This window comes from Dioscorea cayenensis, chromosome 16, assembly GCF_009730915.1.
Source record: "Dioscorea cayenensis subsp. rotundata cultivar TDr96_F1 chromosome 16, TDr96_F1_v2_PseudoChromosome.rev07_lg8_w22 25.fasta, whole genome shotgun sequence".
In the NCBI taxonomy this organism is placed as follows: Eukaryota; Viridiplantae; Streptophyta; class Magnoliopsida; order Dioscoreales; family Dioscoreaceae; genus Dioscorea; species Dioscorea cayenensis.
Genome location: NC_052486.1, coordinates 337031 through 352973, shown reverse-complemented (window position 1 = coordinate 352973; position 15943 = coordinate 337031). Strand labels below are relative to the sequence as shown.

The 15943-nt window shown below is 37.1% G+C and overlaps 4 protein-coding genes across 4 annotated transcripts; 1 reads left to right on the top strand and 3 right to left on the bottom strand.

Annotated features, from left to right (window-relative positions):
- The first annotated feature begins 85 nt into the window (after window positions 1-85).
- Window positions 86-4688, top strand: LOC120278873. The gene is given in 5 exon segments (XM_039285620.1): window positions 86-199; window positions 350-473; window positions 914-1082; window positions 1430-3359; window positions 3361-4688. Coding segments are annotated over 4 exon segments (3342 nt in total). The 5' UTR covers window positions 86-199; window positions 350-359; the 3' UTR covers window positions 4490-4688.
- A 24-nt stretch (window positions 4689-4712) lies between these two features.
- LOC120278872 (protein IQ-DOMAIN 1) lies at window positions 4713-6388 on the bottom strand. Its single transcript, XM_039285619.1, is given in 7 exon segments — window positions 4713-4845; window positions 4938-5200; window positions 5202-5299; window positions 5370-5483; window positions 5556-5765; window positions 5849-6103; window positions 6183-6388. Coding segments are annotated over 6 exon segments (888 nt in total). The 5' UTR covers window positions 6237-6388; the 3' UTR covers window positions 4713-4845; window positions 4938-5043.
- Window positions 6389-7245: 857 nt separating this feature from the next.
- LOC120278739 (probable galactinol--sucrose galactosyltransferase 2) lies at window positions 7246-11155 on the bottom strand. Its single transcript, XM_039285466.1, is given in 16 exon segments — window positions 7246-7650; window positions 7738-7826; window positions 7915-8132; window positions 8213-8347; window positions 8419-8486; window positions 8571-8712; window positions 8803-9216; window positions 9293-9354; window positions 9356-9386; window positions 9468-9575; window positions 9716-9807; window positions 9931-9979; window positions 10059-10093; window positions 10095-10150; window positions 10281-10519; window positions 10795-11155. Coding segments are annotated over 16 exon segments (2337 nt in total). The 5' UTR covers window positions 11106-11155; the 3' UTR covers window positions 7246-7362.
- A 1151-nt stretch (window positions 11156-12306) lies between these two features.
- LOC120279558 (glucan endo-1,3-beta-glucosidase 5) lies at window positions 12307-15176 on the bottom strand. Its single transcript, XM_039286479.1, has 2 exons — window positions 14733-15176; window positions 12307-13544 (listed from the first exon to the last, which is right to left on the bottom strand). The coding sequence occupies exons 1-2, from the start codon at window positions 15077-15079 to the stop codon at window positions 12434-12436; spliced, it is 1458 nt and encodes a 485-aa protein (XP_039142413.1). The 5' UTR covers window positions 15080-15176; the 3' UTR covers window positions 12307-12433.
- Window positions 15177-15943: the final 767 nt, after the last annotated feature.

The window sequence follows — 15943 nt, the reverse complement described above, 5'->3', positions numbered from 1 at the left end:
TTCTACTCTCATTCTTGGAAGCCTGAAGGTAAAAAGGCCTCCTTTTTCTTGGTCGCGATCATCGTCGTCTCTTCAAGGTGAGAACTTTTTAGGGTTTTCTTCTCGTTTTTCACTCCTTCATCACATCCATCTTCCTGATTTTCTTCTTAGATTCAGTGTAATCAGTATAATTACCGTAAGGATCTGAATCTATTGACTGGTTTGTGATTCTATCCATCTAATTTAGTTGTTGTTTTTATTGATGTTTTTGTTTGTTTGATTGGTTGAAAATATTTAGTGATTTTGATATTTGGGAATTGGTTGAAGGAATTGAATCAAGGGTGAAAAAAAAACTCCTTTTTGGGTGTAGATTTGTGAGGATGTTGGAGAAGATCGGGTTGCCTCCGAAGCCATCGATGCGTGGGGGAAATTGGGTGGTGGATGCATCGCATTGCCAGGGATGCGCTTCTCAGTTTACCTTCATCAATCGGAAGGTGCACCTCTGCGATCCTTTGTTGATTTTTATTTTTGTTTTTGTTCTGTGGTCATACAAGGTTGCTGAGTGCTGAATCTATGTTTTCTAATTGTTGATCTTTTTACCTTTTAATAAATTTTAAGCATTAGTTTATGATAATTGAATCGGAATCTATTTAGTTTGAGGTTCTTCACTTTGGTTTTTAAAATCACTAAATTTTCAATATGAGAAAATTTCTCTTGTGACCTTTCAGTTCTTTATGCCAAAATAATTTTATGTATTCTATGTCTATGTGAATTGTTCTGGATAAATTTATGGAGTTAGTTATAATCAGTGACAGTTAATAACTTTATGAATCTATTGATGTTTGTGATAGTTGCCTATCAAGTGTAACATAGATATCCCCCCACAAAAGAAGGTCATCTTTATCATAGATTTTGTTTTGCATTGCTATTTCAGCATCATTGTCGCAGATGTGGAGGCTTGTTTTGCAATAGTTGCACACAACAGAGAATGGTGTTAAGAGGGCAAGGAGACTCACCTGTTCGAATATGTGCTCCTTGTAAAAATTTAGAGGAAGCAGCACGTTTTGAGTTGCGACATGGACATAGAAATCGAGCTTCAAAAGGTCAGAGTTGTGGTTTCGTTTAAATCGTCCTTGTTCATTTTGCTTATTTGCAAGCCTATTTTGGTTCATATGAGGCAATTTTAATTTGAGAGGAGGTTTTAGTTATAATTCACTTTATCCTCACTATATTTGCGTATTTGAAGCTTGCATATTCTGTTTGATTGGAATTATGGCACAAGATTGTCAGTAGCTTGTAGTTTATGCCATTGTGAAATTCCTTTCGAAGTAGTATCAAATTCTGTTTTCTGGCTATTTGCTTATCTCAAACTCCTTACCTTTTTTTGTGCATAAACTTGAACTATAAGGAGTCATCAATGTGACATTCTGCTTCATTTACTTCTGCTTAGGTAGTTCAAAACAAACTTCAAAACATGAAGAAGTCTTAAACGAGCTTCTCAGAACTGAAGGAGCACAGTCCCTTTTATCTAGGCCTGAATCACATACTGATGTGATTTCTGATCTTCTAAGAACAACAAGCAGTCCATCTGCTTCAACACATGCAGAGTCTGCTGCTTCAGTTAATGGGGGTCTCAGTATGAGGAGTAGCTCTGTTAATGTGGAAAACCATTCCCTTGATGATATTGGATCTAGTAGCGTGGAGGAGTTGCGCCAGCGAGCGGTAGATGAGAAGAAAAAATATAAAATTCTTAGGGGTGAAGGAAAATCTGAGGAAGCACTCCAAGCCTTCAAGCGAGGTAAAGAGCTTGAGAGGCAGGCTGCAGCCCTGGAGATTCAATTGCGTAAGAACAGAAGGATGGCTTCAAAGGCTTCAACTCTGAGCAGTGTATCAGTTACTGACAAATCCGATGAGTCCGAAGAGCCTGGGAGCAAGAAAAAAAAGGTCAGTTCCCAAATGGGTAAAGCTGTGAAGGATGACCTTGCTGCAGAACTCAAAGAATTGGGATGGACTGATGCAGACATCCATGACGCAGATAAAAAGCCCGTAAAGCCTAGTTTGGAGGGTGAGCTATCAAAGCTTCTCAGTGAACTCCCTCGAAAAGCCTCACAAGGTAAAGGAGCTGGCAGCATAGACAGGACTCAGGTCACTGCTCATAAGAGACAAGCTCTTATCTTCAAAAGAGAAGGGAAGCTAGCTGAAGCTAAGGAAGAGCTAAAGAAGGCAAAAATACTTGAGAAGCAAATAGAAGAACAAGAACTGTTGGGTGGCGCTGAGGATTCTGATGATGAGTTGTCTGTTCTAATAAACAGCATGGATGATGATGACAAACAAGATGACTTGCTATTGGATGTTGGACATGACCCGAGTGTTGATTTTCACCAACTTTTGGGCGTTGGGGATGATCTTGCTGGTGATAACAATTTTGAGGTGACAGATGATGATATGAATGATCCGGAGTTGGCTGCTGCACTACAATCATTTGGTTGGACAGAGGAGGATGATCGAGCACATGGTAATGTTCTGCAATCTGCTCCTTTGGATCAGGAAGCCTTGATGAACAAAATTCTGGCTTTGAAAAGGGAAGCTCTTAGCCATAAACGAGCGGGTAATGTTCCAGAAGCCATGAATCTCCTCAAGAAAGCAAAACAGCTTGAAAAGGACTTGGAGGATATGCAACCTGATATACAAAGTTTTCCCTCAGAATCAACACAGAAGAGTGCAACGTATCAGGTGTCTGGAGAAACATCTATTGCCGCATCTGAGAACTTGAATGCTAAGCTGCCACCAAAAAATAGGCTAGCGATTCAGAGAGAACTTTTGGCTATAAAAAAGAATGCACTTGCTTTAAGAAGGGAAGGGCGGATAGAGGAGGCTGAGGAAGAATTGAAGAAGGGGAAGGCTCTTGAAAATCAATTGGAAGAGATAGAGACTGCATCGAAAAAACCTGATGTTAAAGCATCCAAAAAGAATGTTGAATCAAACCGAAGACTTGAGGATGGTCCTGGAACTTTGGATCTTGAAGAGGCTGGAGTAGATGCAGAGGTTACAGAACAAGACATGCATGATCCAGCCTTATTGTCAGTTTTAAAGAATTTAGGGTGGGAGGATGAGGATGCTGAGGCTACAAGCAGACCAATCAAAACATCAAAACAGATTAAAGATGTCTCTGATAGACCCTCTGTTGTACCTGTGAAGACATTCAAAAACAAAGCTGAAATTCAAAGGGAATTATTAGCATTAAAAAGGAAGGCTCTTGCCTTAAGACGTCAAGGTAAGACTGAGGAGGCTGATGAGGAACTTGAGAAGGCAAAGGTCTTGGAAAAACAAATGGAAGAAATGGAGACATCTCATATTGCTGGCTCTACGCAGGTAGAATCACATGGTATTGGTCTTTCAGAGAAATATTCAAGAAAAATCTGATAAGCGAGCAAATGCTGTGGATGTAAATGAAGCTGACAATGGCCATAAAGATCAAAATGAAACCACAGTATCTGACAAGCACTCACTCAATGAATCAGGTCCAAAATTTGAAAGCTGGTTGGAAGATTGGGTATCGAACTCGAACAAATCAGTGCAATCTGTTGATGCTCTGGGTCCTGTCCTAGACAGCCAGAGTATGGTTGTACAATCAGGTACTCAAAAGGTACAACACAAAGAAAGTTTGGAATCCAGTAATCTATCTCAAGCAACTACTTCCGTTAAGGTGGGAGATCAGATAACTGCTGGTATGCAAGAAACTAAGGTCTCTGTTTCCGTTTCATCTGTAAACACAGAACAGAACTTGGAACAAGGAATTGATATTCGCAAGGATGAAATTCTTGCACATAAAAGAAAGGCACTTGCTCTGAAAAGAGAAGGGAAGTTAGCAGAAGCAAGGGAGGAGCTAAGGCAAGCAAAGCTATTGGAGAAGAGCCTGGAGGAAGTTCAGCAGCCTCAAGTGGATTCTAAAACCACACCTACACAAAGCTTTGATGATGCTCCCGTTGTCCAAGAGATCAAGCCGAAGCAAGCTCAGAAGCCATTGTCAGGCCGCGAACGTCTAAAACTTCAGCAGGAGTCTCTTGCTCACAAGCGCAATGCACTGAAGCTCCGAAGAGAAGGAAAGATTGAGGAATCAGAAGCTGAATTGGAATTGGCCAAGGCGTTAGAGAGCCAGTTAGAAGAAGGTGGAGCCGAGGGCTCAAGTTCTAGCATGTCTGCTAGCAAAGCAGCACCCGATGATGCAGTTGTGGAAGATCTGCTTGATCCTCAGCTTATGTCGGTCCTCAAATCAATCGGATGGAATGACAGCGATATGTTTTCACAACCTTCAAAGAAGCCAGAACCAAAGACTGTCACGTCGAAAAGTGAGAAATCGGTAACAGAGAAATCTCATCTTGAAGAACAGATCAAGAATGAGAAGCTCCGAGCTCTTAATCTCAAACGAGCTGGAAATCAAGCTGAAGCATTAGAAGCTCTCCGTGCAGCCAAGCTGCTTGAAAAGAAACTTGCATCATTGAGTTCATAGATGTAAGCTTTTTCTACATTTACTGCAATAATGATGTACATTATTTACGTGTGATTGCAACCCAATTACAACATAAAATGCGGCCATTTTCCATTGTTTGCTTGCATGATGTGCTACATATATTTGTAAAGGGAGACACTTTGTTGATCTATTACTGATCGATCGGACACCATTTAATCTACTGAGACAGTTTTTCCAATCACTCACAAACCATTATTTACATGTTCTTTATTTGTCTGTTGATGCTTGGAAATTATTCACATTTGTTTCTCAGGATTTTTTGGCTTTGAGTTCTCCTGCACTTGCTTGCATCTCCTCTCCTTCAGTGCATCTCTTAAAGACACCCTCTTGTTCATCTTGCAGCAAAGCACAAATATTATTTCAGTTATCACATCTGAGACAACAACGGGATTTACCGAAACTTTTTAAACTTCTCAATTGAGCAAACCTTATCTGAGATTGTGCCACTGCAATGATACACAGCCGCAGATGATGATTTCATCCTCGACGCACTTCTTGCAGCCTTCGTTTTGTTCTTAATAGGTCCAAAGCCATCAGAAGGATTTCTCCGAAATTGTTCTAGAGCCGTCAAGATTAACCGATACATCATTAGAACCACAGCTCTCCCTCTCCTCCAACGCCATTTCCAATCTCTTCTTAACAATTGTAGTTCTTCTATCAATGCATTCATCGGTAGAATTATCTGGGCAGGCGGGTGGCCATCCATCGCTCCAGCCAACTCCATCCCATATTAGATTTATTATCATCAGTCCGTGCCGATTTCTTCTTCGCCGCTGAACAAGTTCTCAGCTGATTCATGACAGATTCATGTCAGACATGAACTAGTAATAATTCAGAAATCAAATCTTCGGCTTTTTACCTGTTGTGAAAATGCATAAGCCAGAGCTCTCTCACGTCTAGTCATTGCTTCAAGTCTGTTCTGAATTCTCATTCTTGAAATGTTGCTACTCACTGTGCTATCATCCCACTCTTCCTACAAAATAAGCAACAATTAATGCAGTTTCAATCAAATTAAGTTTCATATGATTCAGTTTTGTTCAATTACCTTCAATCTGTGCACTTGAGACTGAGATTTCCGCAGAATTCGGTGCTGAATTCCGGCGTTTTCATCCCGAATTCTTAGACTATCAACAGACCCTCCAATCTGAACTTCAGTAGAAATAGCCTCTGATTCCACACTAGGCTCTTGCAGTAATTCAACATGATCAACTATTCTTTCATCTGATTTTCTAATTTCTTGATGTTGTTTCCTTGCCTGAGTTGAATAACTAGAACAGATAAACAAGTGACAGCAACTAAAAATTTAAAAAAAAATTCCAAGAAAATAAAATTACAAACCAGAAATCCTCTGAATGCTGACTGAATAAAAATTGCTGCTGCCAATGTTTGTGAATTCTCTTCCTTTTCAGTTTTAATTATTGTTGAGTTACAACTCTGTTCAAGTGCCAATGTTGATGAAGATACTTCTGTTGAAGGCTTTGTTACTGTTGCAGCATCAGAGCTTTTAATGGAATTCAGATCATCCTCTGCAAGAAGTGAATTGAATTCATCTCCACAGAGATAAACTTTAACTGAACTCCATCTACTCTTTTCCTGTTTGACAACAAGTTTAGCTCAAAACAAACATAGAAAAAAAAAACACAAAGAATTAAAACACGAAACAAATAACAACCGATCGAGGATTCTTCGCGAAAACTCTTCTGACAAGACCACCAGTGAGACCCATTCTCTGCTATTCTTTACAAACACTGAAATCTAAATCAAGAATCAATGAATTTTAATGTATGTCTATATATATATATATAGCATGACAATGGAGGTTCTATCATGAGGACAGTGTTAGTAACTAAAAATACATGCGGACATGTGTTTGTTTGAGAGTTGGCAGAACTTTAGAGCTGGAAGAGGGCCTTATTAAAGCCATTAAAGTGGATAAAAAGGAGAAAAAAGGTGGTGGCCTTCTATATGTGCTCTCACTGTACTTTTTCTTTCACATGGTTTGCATCATGCTAAGGATTTTTTCTTTTATCTTCTTACTTCACCATGAGTTCAAGCATATTCCTTTATATATATACACACACATAACGCGGACAGTGACTGTTAGATGCAAATCCATTCATATACAGTATCAAATAGTGATGAGGTACAGTAATTAATAGTAACTCAACACAACATTCTACAGAAAGTAATTGTTAGATTATGATCTAACGGCTGTCAACAAACATCTCTACATTTTAAAAAAAGCTGAGGACGTACACGAAAACATATAGTCTATATATATATATCTTGAATTATAATTGTAAGTGAATGATGAAATGATGAAGGAGAAGAAGTGGGAAAGAAAAAGGTCAATTGATGAGATTCCATCTTTTTAGCATGCTTATTAAGAGACTGATTTATTCCTTCTCTTCATCTTCTCAATTAATGTCACTTTGACATGGAATATTTAATTCACATAGTTTATTAAGGACTTCATTTTTACTTAAAATAAAAAGAACCAATTCCTTCAAAATCAAACATTAAAACAATATATATAAAGGACAACATATATGGATAAGAAGATCATAAAGCAAAACAAACATCACATCTAGCATCACATGCATGTTAACTTCTTTTTCTTTTTCCTTAACTTTTTTTTTCTCCCTCTGGATCTACCCATGATTAATTTTCCCACATCTTTCTTGATCTTTAAGGCAAGACTTACAGAATTCTTTAAATCAAGTTCAAGAAAGCAGTGGAAAAAATTATGAGTAGAAAATATATTATATAGATAAATCTCTGTCATAATGAGCAAGTATGAACTGCTGTTGAATTATACACAATAAGAATTTTGTGAAAAGAATATCTCAAGTCTAAAAACTAACATCTATTTTCCAAGAAGAATCACTAGGGGGGATCATGAATGTCAAAAAATTATCATCAACAATGAAACTAAACTCTTGTTCTTTTGAGTTAAGCTTGCAACTTTTCGGTTTCGCACTTGAAAATGCGCCGAAAAGGCCTGATCCTCGGCCTCTGATGCTTAATTGTATGATGGAATTATTGTCTCTCAAATCAGAATCAATAGATTCAACAGCTCCACCAGAATTGTACATCTTTATCAATCCAATTGGTGCAAATTCAATGTTGGAACTGTATTTCTGTATAAGCATATATATATATATATACAAGTGAGAAGCATTCAATTTATCAATCTTTTTTACTAATATATATTAATTATAACTGACCTTGATTGGAGATATGGTAAAAAGTTCACATTCTAATACTTTTAATGAAACAGTAACTGTTTCATTCTTGGACAATCTGGACAGAGATCCTGCACACACACACACACACACAAAATGAGTAAAAAGTTTAGTTCAGAATTAAAAATGAAAATAGTCTAAAAAAATTCAAGGAATTACCAGCATTGAAAGAATAAACTGCAGAATCTCCGGTCCAATCCTTTCCGGCAATATTTTCAAGAAATTCAATGTCTACAGGTCTAACAGAACCAGTGAGTATCCTATCCGAACTGTTGCCGTCTTCATTACTGACCATGCCTGGCCAAGTACCTGCTCCTTGGCAATTGAAAATACCAATCACTCCAGAAAGAGAGTTCAAATTCCATATCTTCAAGAGACTGATCATTGAAAAGAGAGCAAACTTTAGTCGAAAGATTTACAAATGCAAAGTTTGGACTTGAATTAATTATATGTACACCTTTTTCCATCCATAACTGGATCACTGAATAAGCAATCTCTTGTAGGTCTTCCAGGATACTTCGCCCGGAGTACTGAGCCATCGGGGAGTACAAGCTTCTTCAGCAGTGAAAAGTCATGCTCACCCGGTTTATCGCTGTTGATAATCATTAGATAATTAGATGCTTCATATATTGATTTTGTTACAACTCCCGGTACTAAATTTACCTGATATAGACTCCACAACCGCCTAAAGCTCTCGCTGCAGCATGAAATTCAGCAGCATAGTGGCGGCTCTGAACAGAAAAAGACGATGAAATTTGATAGAAATAACAGCATTTGAGAATTCAATGATGTGCTAAAAGATCTTGTTATCTTACATAAAACATGTCCCAATCTGGAACCATAATCTCTCCCAAAAAAAGGCTATTGAATGCAACAGTAGCAATATGCAATGTTTGCGATGATGCATCTCTCGGCATGTAATCATCTGAAGCTCTTGCAACAGCACTTACTTTTGCACTGACAGTAATAATTATTAAACAGAAAAAAAAGTCATTAGTAGCAGTTATTGAAGAACATTTGAAAAGCTAATTGAGGTTCAGAATTCACCTGTAAATTGAGTCATTACTTTGACACATGCAGCAAATTATGCTGTTATCCTGAAAATTTTTGGCAATGGACCTTTCAAGGTTTTGATGGAACCATTGAGTCAACGAGGCCCGGCCTCCATAACCGGCTGCAATTGTCTCGAGTATATTCTGCACATCGACCTTAACTCCATCCACATTTTGCGATACGAGGTAGCTGTGTAAGTCATCATAGAATTCGAATATCTTTTCCGGGTCTATCATGCTGACACCATAAATTTGCATGCCATCATCCATAGAAAAATCTCGAATATGCGCAAGGTTTCCCGGAGATTGGTTAGGAATTACTAGCCTTGGATTGTACTTCTTAGTTCCCGGTGCATTTGGTTCAAGTCCTCCCCAATATCCCATTAAGGCATGCCATGCATAGATATACCTATAAATCACAAAGAAGATATAAGAGAACTTAGAATGGATATTTAGAGACACTGAAGTTAATTTTATCGACATACTTCAAACCATATGTCTTCTTAATCTTAGTAATGAAGTCCTTCAAGCCCCTAAACTTGCTGTTTTTCCTTGATACTAACTAATCTCGCTCCGTATCTATATATAGTGCAACAGAAATCAGTGAATGAAAAAAATATTTCAGAGTTTTGATGAACCTAGAAAAGAAAATAAACTCACTGAGATCCTTCAATATGTGGTTCGCCTTCTTTCTGAAACTCATTAGTTATGTCTTGCCAACCATCATCAATTATCAAAAATTTCACAGGAATGCCACCTTCATATAAGCTAGCCAAGAGAAATGCCCAATAAGATTAATTAGTCCAAGTTCAGAGGATACAAAGAAAATGTTTGTGACACTAGCTGTTGTTCATCGAAATAAACTTGAAAACAGCAAACAGAAAAGAAAGAATCACAAGAGTGTATACCTCTTAAGACCATCTTCGATTCCACGAGGACTAACTTCGGTGTAGAAAGCATCCCATGTACACCAACCAAACCAGTCTAACATTCCTGGTATCTGTTTTGAAATGCTTGCTTAACATTCATTTGTATCTATCTTTGATTAATCTTAGTAATTAAATGGATACAAATAGAAACAACATTATATTGAAACAAAATGAGATTCAGAGCAATCGCATACCGATTTGTCTTCACGAAGTGAAAATGTCCCTTTGTAGCTTCTTAGTTTCCTGCAATTGGTGGTAGATTAGCAAAGAGTGAAGCTGACTAATGTTTTATCTTTTGGAGAAAAAAAGCCGAGGAACTTACTTTATTGATTCATTGACAAGTTCAAAGGGATTGCTTTCCAGAGTTCACAAATACTGATTCATTGAATTGAGATGCTTGTACAGCAGGATCACCTGTGAATTAAAACAAGAAGAACACGTTCAATTCACCGATCGTTGAACAAACTAAAAAGTCGAAAATAAAGTGAATTAGCACCTACATACTGTCTAGCTATAACAGGAAGAAGATCTTAAGAATGACTACCGCTCTCGATGCAGAACTCAAGCTCATTGAAAGAGTTCCCTTGCAAACTACTTCGGAAGGGACCATCCAACACAGGCAAGAAGAGAATATAATCACTCGAACCATTTCGGCTTTCCTTCTCTTCCTTTGATTCCACAAGCAACATTTGTGTCTCCACAGGAATATCACTTCCCGAATTCCCCATTCGAGGTATCATCCACCATATCTTATGTCTAAACAAGCAAAGTAATCGACAATCCCTGCATGATAATATAGATAAAGGTTGACAAACACAAATCTAATTGATGAAAATCCAATGATAAACTCCATCTAACTTAACCACAACATTTTTTTTTTAATAAAATGTGGATGAGTTACGCCCTCAACACACATGTGCCCTCACCCTGCGTGCGCTGAAGTTCAAACTCGCCTCTTTGGCAAGAACACAAATACACTACACAGGAAACCGGTGCCAATAGACCAAAGCAATGGAAATACAACATCAGAGAAGATAAGATTCAGGAAATTAACTCACTCAAGAACTCCGAGCTTGAAAACATGGCGGCTACTCATCTCATCAGAAACAGCACCTAAGAAGACAGCAGAGCCATCAACAGGCTTAGAAACAAGAACATTATCAGGAACATTCTTCAAAGCCTCTTTGTCATTGATTTTCAAAACACCATCTTTGACCAATGGCTTAAGAGCAGAAACCAAGCTGAGAGAATGCCTCCATGGCCTTGGAAATTTTTGGTGGGCATTGGAGAAGAGCTTGTTAGTGTTTGGTTTGAGGAATGGAGAGAAGTTTGGATTGAAATGAAGAGGTATCAGAGGAGAATGGATCATCTCGTTGGGGAACAACTGCTGAGATTTTTTTTTCCCGGGAAAAAAAGAAGAAGAGGAAGTAGTGGTCCTATTTAAGGATTGGGCGGTAATTTTTTGAGCCAATGAGAATAGAGATGCTTTATTTGTGTTGCTCTCTTTTTGCCCACAATTTTTTTTTATAGATATTTCCTTTTTATTTTTATTTTTTTAATATATATATATATGGCAATACTTTTTTTGCGGTGCATCTACAGAGGATGAAAAATAAAAAAGAGAAAATAAAAGAGAGAAATAAAGACAAGGGTGAAGAGAAAAAATATGCAACAATAGTAAAGAAGAACGTTGAGGGATTGTAATTGGTGTTTAGAGGGTGAGTCATCTGTTTCACATTAATGGATGATGTGTAACCATTGGATTTAAATCTAACGGCAGATATAGGGACGTCATAAAACTCTTATCTACAGGACGTCCCTAGTAAAGTGGCCCTCTCTCTAAAATGTATACGTACCATAAATATATACACACTGGGTAATATTTCTAAAAATCACACATATATCTAAAAAAATATCATTAAAAAAATACATATATAATTTATATAATTATGTATAAAAAAATTACATGTTTATATATATATATATATATATATATATATATATATATATATATTTTTTGATCCATTAGTTTCGAGTCATGAGCTCTAAAAAAGTTAAGCTTAAAATAGTTAAAGAGAGGTACTCGGAGTTATGTAAAGATAAAGTTTAAAAATGATATGTATCATGTGTATATATATGTGTGTGTAAAAAAAATAGATTAATATATTAAAGAAACCGAAAAAAAATACAAGATTATATGCAAGAGGCCCTTTAAAGTGATAAAACAAAACAAAATATCCATCAAGTATCAACCTATTTTTTCCCAAAAAACACACACACACACACACACACACACAAAAAGTGATCAGACACTTTGTTTAGTGATAATTGTTTGTTCTTCTGAATCTTCTGAAGAAGCTCCTTTGCCATGAGAATGTCCTCCAAATATACAATGTAGGACTGCACAATCAATTGATTGTAAATTAGAGACTAAGCATTGACATTCAAACAAACACTGATAATCTTCTTAATAACAATTGCAGCACAATGAGACATGATATCATAAATATATGAGTTTTTAAGGTTACAAACAGAGAAAGGATGCAAAACTAACTATGACTTCCATCACAAAAATAATAACCACCACCTTCTCTCAATTCTCAAATCAAGTTACACTGTTCTACACATACTACAAAGAATTTGAGTGTCTTCTAAAGTTCTTCACTTTCTTTCTTCTATCTATGTAATTCATAACCATCACGGAGACTCGAAAATTCTCAGATAAATAACAACCCACAATGTCATAATCCATAATCCGCAAAGAATTCCACAACCGACACATGAACAATTGTTATCGGTAACACCAACGAGAAAATGACAGTCACCGATTGAAGGATCGAGGAATGTAACCATACCGAGCCCATCGAAATCACAGCTCCTTGCATCTTGTTTTTGTAACTGATAATAACTATTGAAAGCATAGGAAATGTTTCCTTTCTCTCCGATCGCATTGCATGAACCTCCGTAGAGAAGGGTGGTGCAGTCTGCCATGCTGCAAGCCAGCTTCATGTGATTTGAAGCACTGCCAAGATCTTGGGACGGGTTGGCGACGCACCACCTTGATGGAAGATACTCAACATCCTTGGCATTCTTCAGTATCCCGTTACCCAATCCGAGATTCAACGGGTACTTTGCCTGGCCATCGAAAGAGAAAATCCCCCAATGGCGCTCAAAGTTCCCGGGAAGTATACTCTTTTGCTCTTCGTCGAGAAGACTGAAGAGATAAATATCCAAAGGAGGAACCCCTGGTCTCAGTGGAGTTCCTTTGTTACTCAACACATGATTGATGAGACCTTGGTTGAATGCTCTAGCAGCACTTAAATTCGCACTGAAAGCCCCATCTGTCGGCCAACCCACCTCTCCAATAACGATTGGCATCTGACCATAACCGATTTTGTTCAATGCTGCAACCAAGGTATCGAAATTGCCATCAAAGGCATTGTAGTATATGTTTGAGCCATCCACGACAGGATGAGTTGAGCCATCAAAGAAAGCATAGTCTTGTGGGAAATCCGAACTCTGATAAAGGCTCAAAAAAGGGTATATGTTGACTATGAACGGAGACCCGTTTGAGTTCAGAAAAGAAACAATTTGGGTCATGATTTGAGTCAGCTCCGGTCGAAATGATCCTTGGGAAGGAAGTGAGGCTTCATAAGCATCAGCATTGCAAGGAACCACCAGTTTCACATAACCAGCAAGATTCACTTTTGCTAAAGATTGCTGGAGGTTGACCATAGCAGGAAGAACAAAAGACTGGAATTGGCCTTGGTAGTTTGACAGGAAGGGCTCATTGCCGACTGCTATGTACCTGTAACCAATCACAATCTTAAGCATTGATATCAATCAATTGAGATTTTTTTTCTTTTCAACAATTCATCATTCTTCATCATGCAACCTGCATGAGCAACTAATCCAAAAAAATTTAAAGCTTAAGACAATTATCAATCGTAGTTCTAAGTGGCTATTGTTGGGTAATGAGCAGAAGAAAGACTGAGTAAGCTATAGAAGACGATAAACACAAAGAAATTTTAGGCACTTCTTAACAACCTGTGGTGGTTGCTCAGCTGCAGTTGGATATGGAGCAGAACAAAGAGTGAAAATAGAAAACATTTAGGTACTTCTTGGCAACCTATTGTGGTTGCTTGGCAGTAGTCGGGTACAGAGCAGAACAAAGATTGAGCAAGCTAAAGATGATGATTAAAACAAAGAAATTTTATGCACTTCTTGATAACTTATGATAATTGCTTTAATTCCTAATTGAAACTCAAGCAAGCAGAAGGCAAAGCCAGAAAGTTCCTCTAGACTACAAAATTTGCAAGATATAATATAAGGTCATACATGATTCTACATTGCATGGATTCCAAGCAAAATTGGAAAACATAGTCCAGAAAGCACAATTTTAGCATGTATCATATCTTGAGATGCAAATATATCAGGAGAACCAACAAGATTTTTTTTTTTTGCTCTCAACCATCCAAAACAAGAAAAACCGTAACAATTCTCAGGCACTCATCACAAGTTCTATTCTTTCTTTTGGTAAACAATACAACACATTGCAGCAGAAAATAGCAGAAAACAAATAGAACATTCACTGAGAATGAAATCATGAATCCAAAACTCATCCTCAAAGAAAACTATAACTTGATTAAATGCATGAAAACTCCAACACTGGTCCTGCTTACTCTGAATAGACCATAAACCATGTAAATATTGATAAAAGACATATTAATCGCACTTTTCAATGTTCCCACAAAAAATGAGACAAGGATCTCAACATCAGAATCACCACTATTTCTTTACACCTCAGCAAAAGCAAATCCTTATTTCCTTTGTTCCCCTAAAAAGGAAGGCCTACCTTCAACTAAAAATCCAATTTTTAGATCAATTCTGGATGAAATCCCAATAACCATAGACATATCAACCAAAATTCACATATAGAAGACAACAAATCCAACAACAAATCACAAAATTCAAACTTGAGCAAATGAATGAATACCTGATATTGACGCCACCCTTCACCGCATACCTAGAAACATTCTGTGAAACCCAAAGATCAGCAACAGCAGGAGAAGAGCTCAAAGTTCCCAACATCTCATTAGGGATCCCTATCATGACCTCAATGCCACTCCCCATCAGAGCTCTCAGCACATTGGGATCAGCATCAAAGATCTTCACTTTCCCAATCTTGTTCTCCTTCAAGAGATCCACCACCACCGATGGAGAAAGCCTGTGTGAAGACAGTGTCCCCCAGTTCACTCCAATGCCCGATTCCACCACCAAAATGGATCCCAAGACGATTGAAATCGAGAGAAGAACATGCCCAACACCATCAAAATCCTTCATTTCGCCCAAAGATTAGATTTTTCCAAAGGATTCAATGGTTTTCATGGAGATGTTTTTGGGGTAGTGGTTCAAGTGTCTCATAGTGTTCTTATTTCGAATGAAATCAAATAAAAGAGGGAAAGTGCAATACACAGTGCAATGTCTTTCTTACAATTCCACTGAGATTCTGACACGTGTACAAAACAGGAAAAATGAGAACATGTGTCCGATATCTATTGGCTGAACTAGACAAAAGAACATGTGGCATAATTTAGTTGGATTAAAGATAATGTTTCCTGTTTTATCAAGTGTTTATGATGAAAATAAGTTTGAAAATTGAGACTTTGGGAAAAGGAAAGGTCCCCAACCAGACATGATATTTATTTTAGTCTCTTTAAGATATGATTAATGTTATATTAATGATAATGATTTATTAATATAATGATGGTTGTTAATAAGCCTGGAAGGAGAAAAAGGGAAGCAATTAGAGTGGTGCTAATTAAGGTTAATGACACTAAATAAGTAGAAAAAGTGGTTTGGATTTAATGAGATAAAGTTAGCAATTGTGTTTATAAACAATGCTGGTTAAATAAATACATGTGCTTTATCTACTTTTTAGTTTTTAAAGTGTATTGAGGCAACTAATTTAAGTGTACTGTGTTAAGTTGGTAATTGGTGTTTAATACAAACAGTCCAATAAATTTGATAAATGAAAGGAAAAAAATATTTATAATTCATTTTATTTTTTGTATTTTATGGTAAATTAGTTCAACTAAATTTTATTATAATATTTTCAGTATATATATTTGATATGTTTATGCTTAGTAGATTATTATATAAAATCAAATTAAATTACAGTATAAAATAAATAAACCACTAAATTAA

Excerpts from the sequence above, each read along its gene's own strand:
- LOC120279558 (XM_039286479.1), bottom strand. The coding sequence starts at position 15,079 with ATGAAGGATTTTGATGGTGTTGGGCATGTTCTTCTCTCGATTTCAATC. Across the intron at positions 13,545-14,732 it reads AAGGGTGGCGTCAATATCAG|GTACATAGCAGTCGGCAATG; the intron begins GTATTCATTCAT and ends GATTGGTTACAG.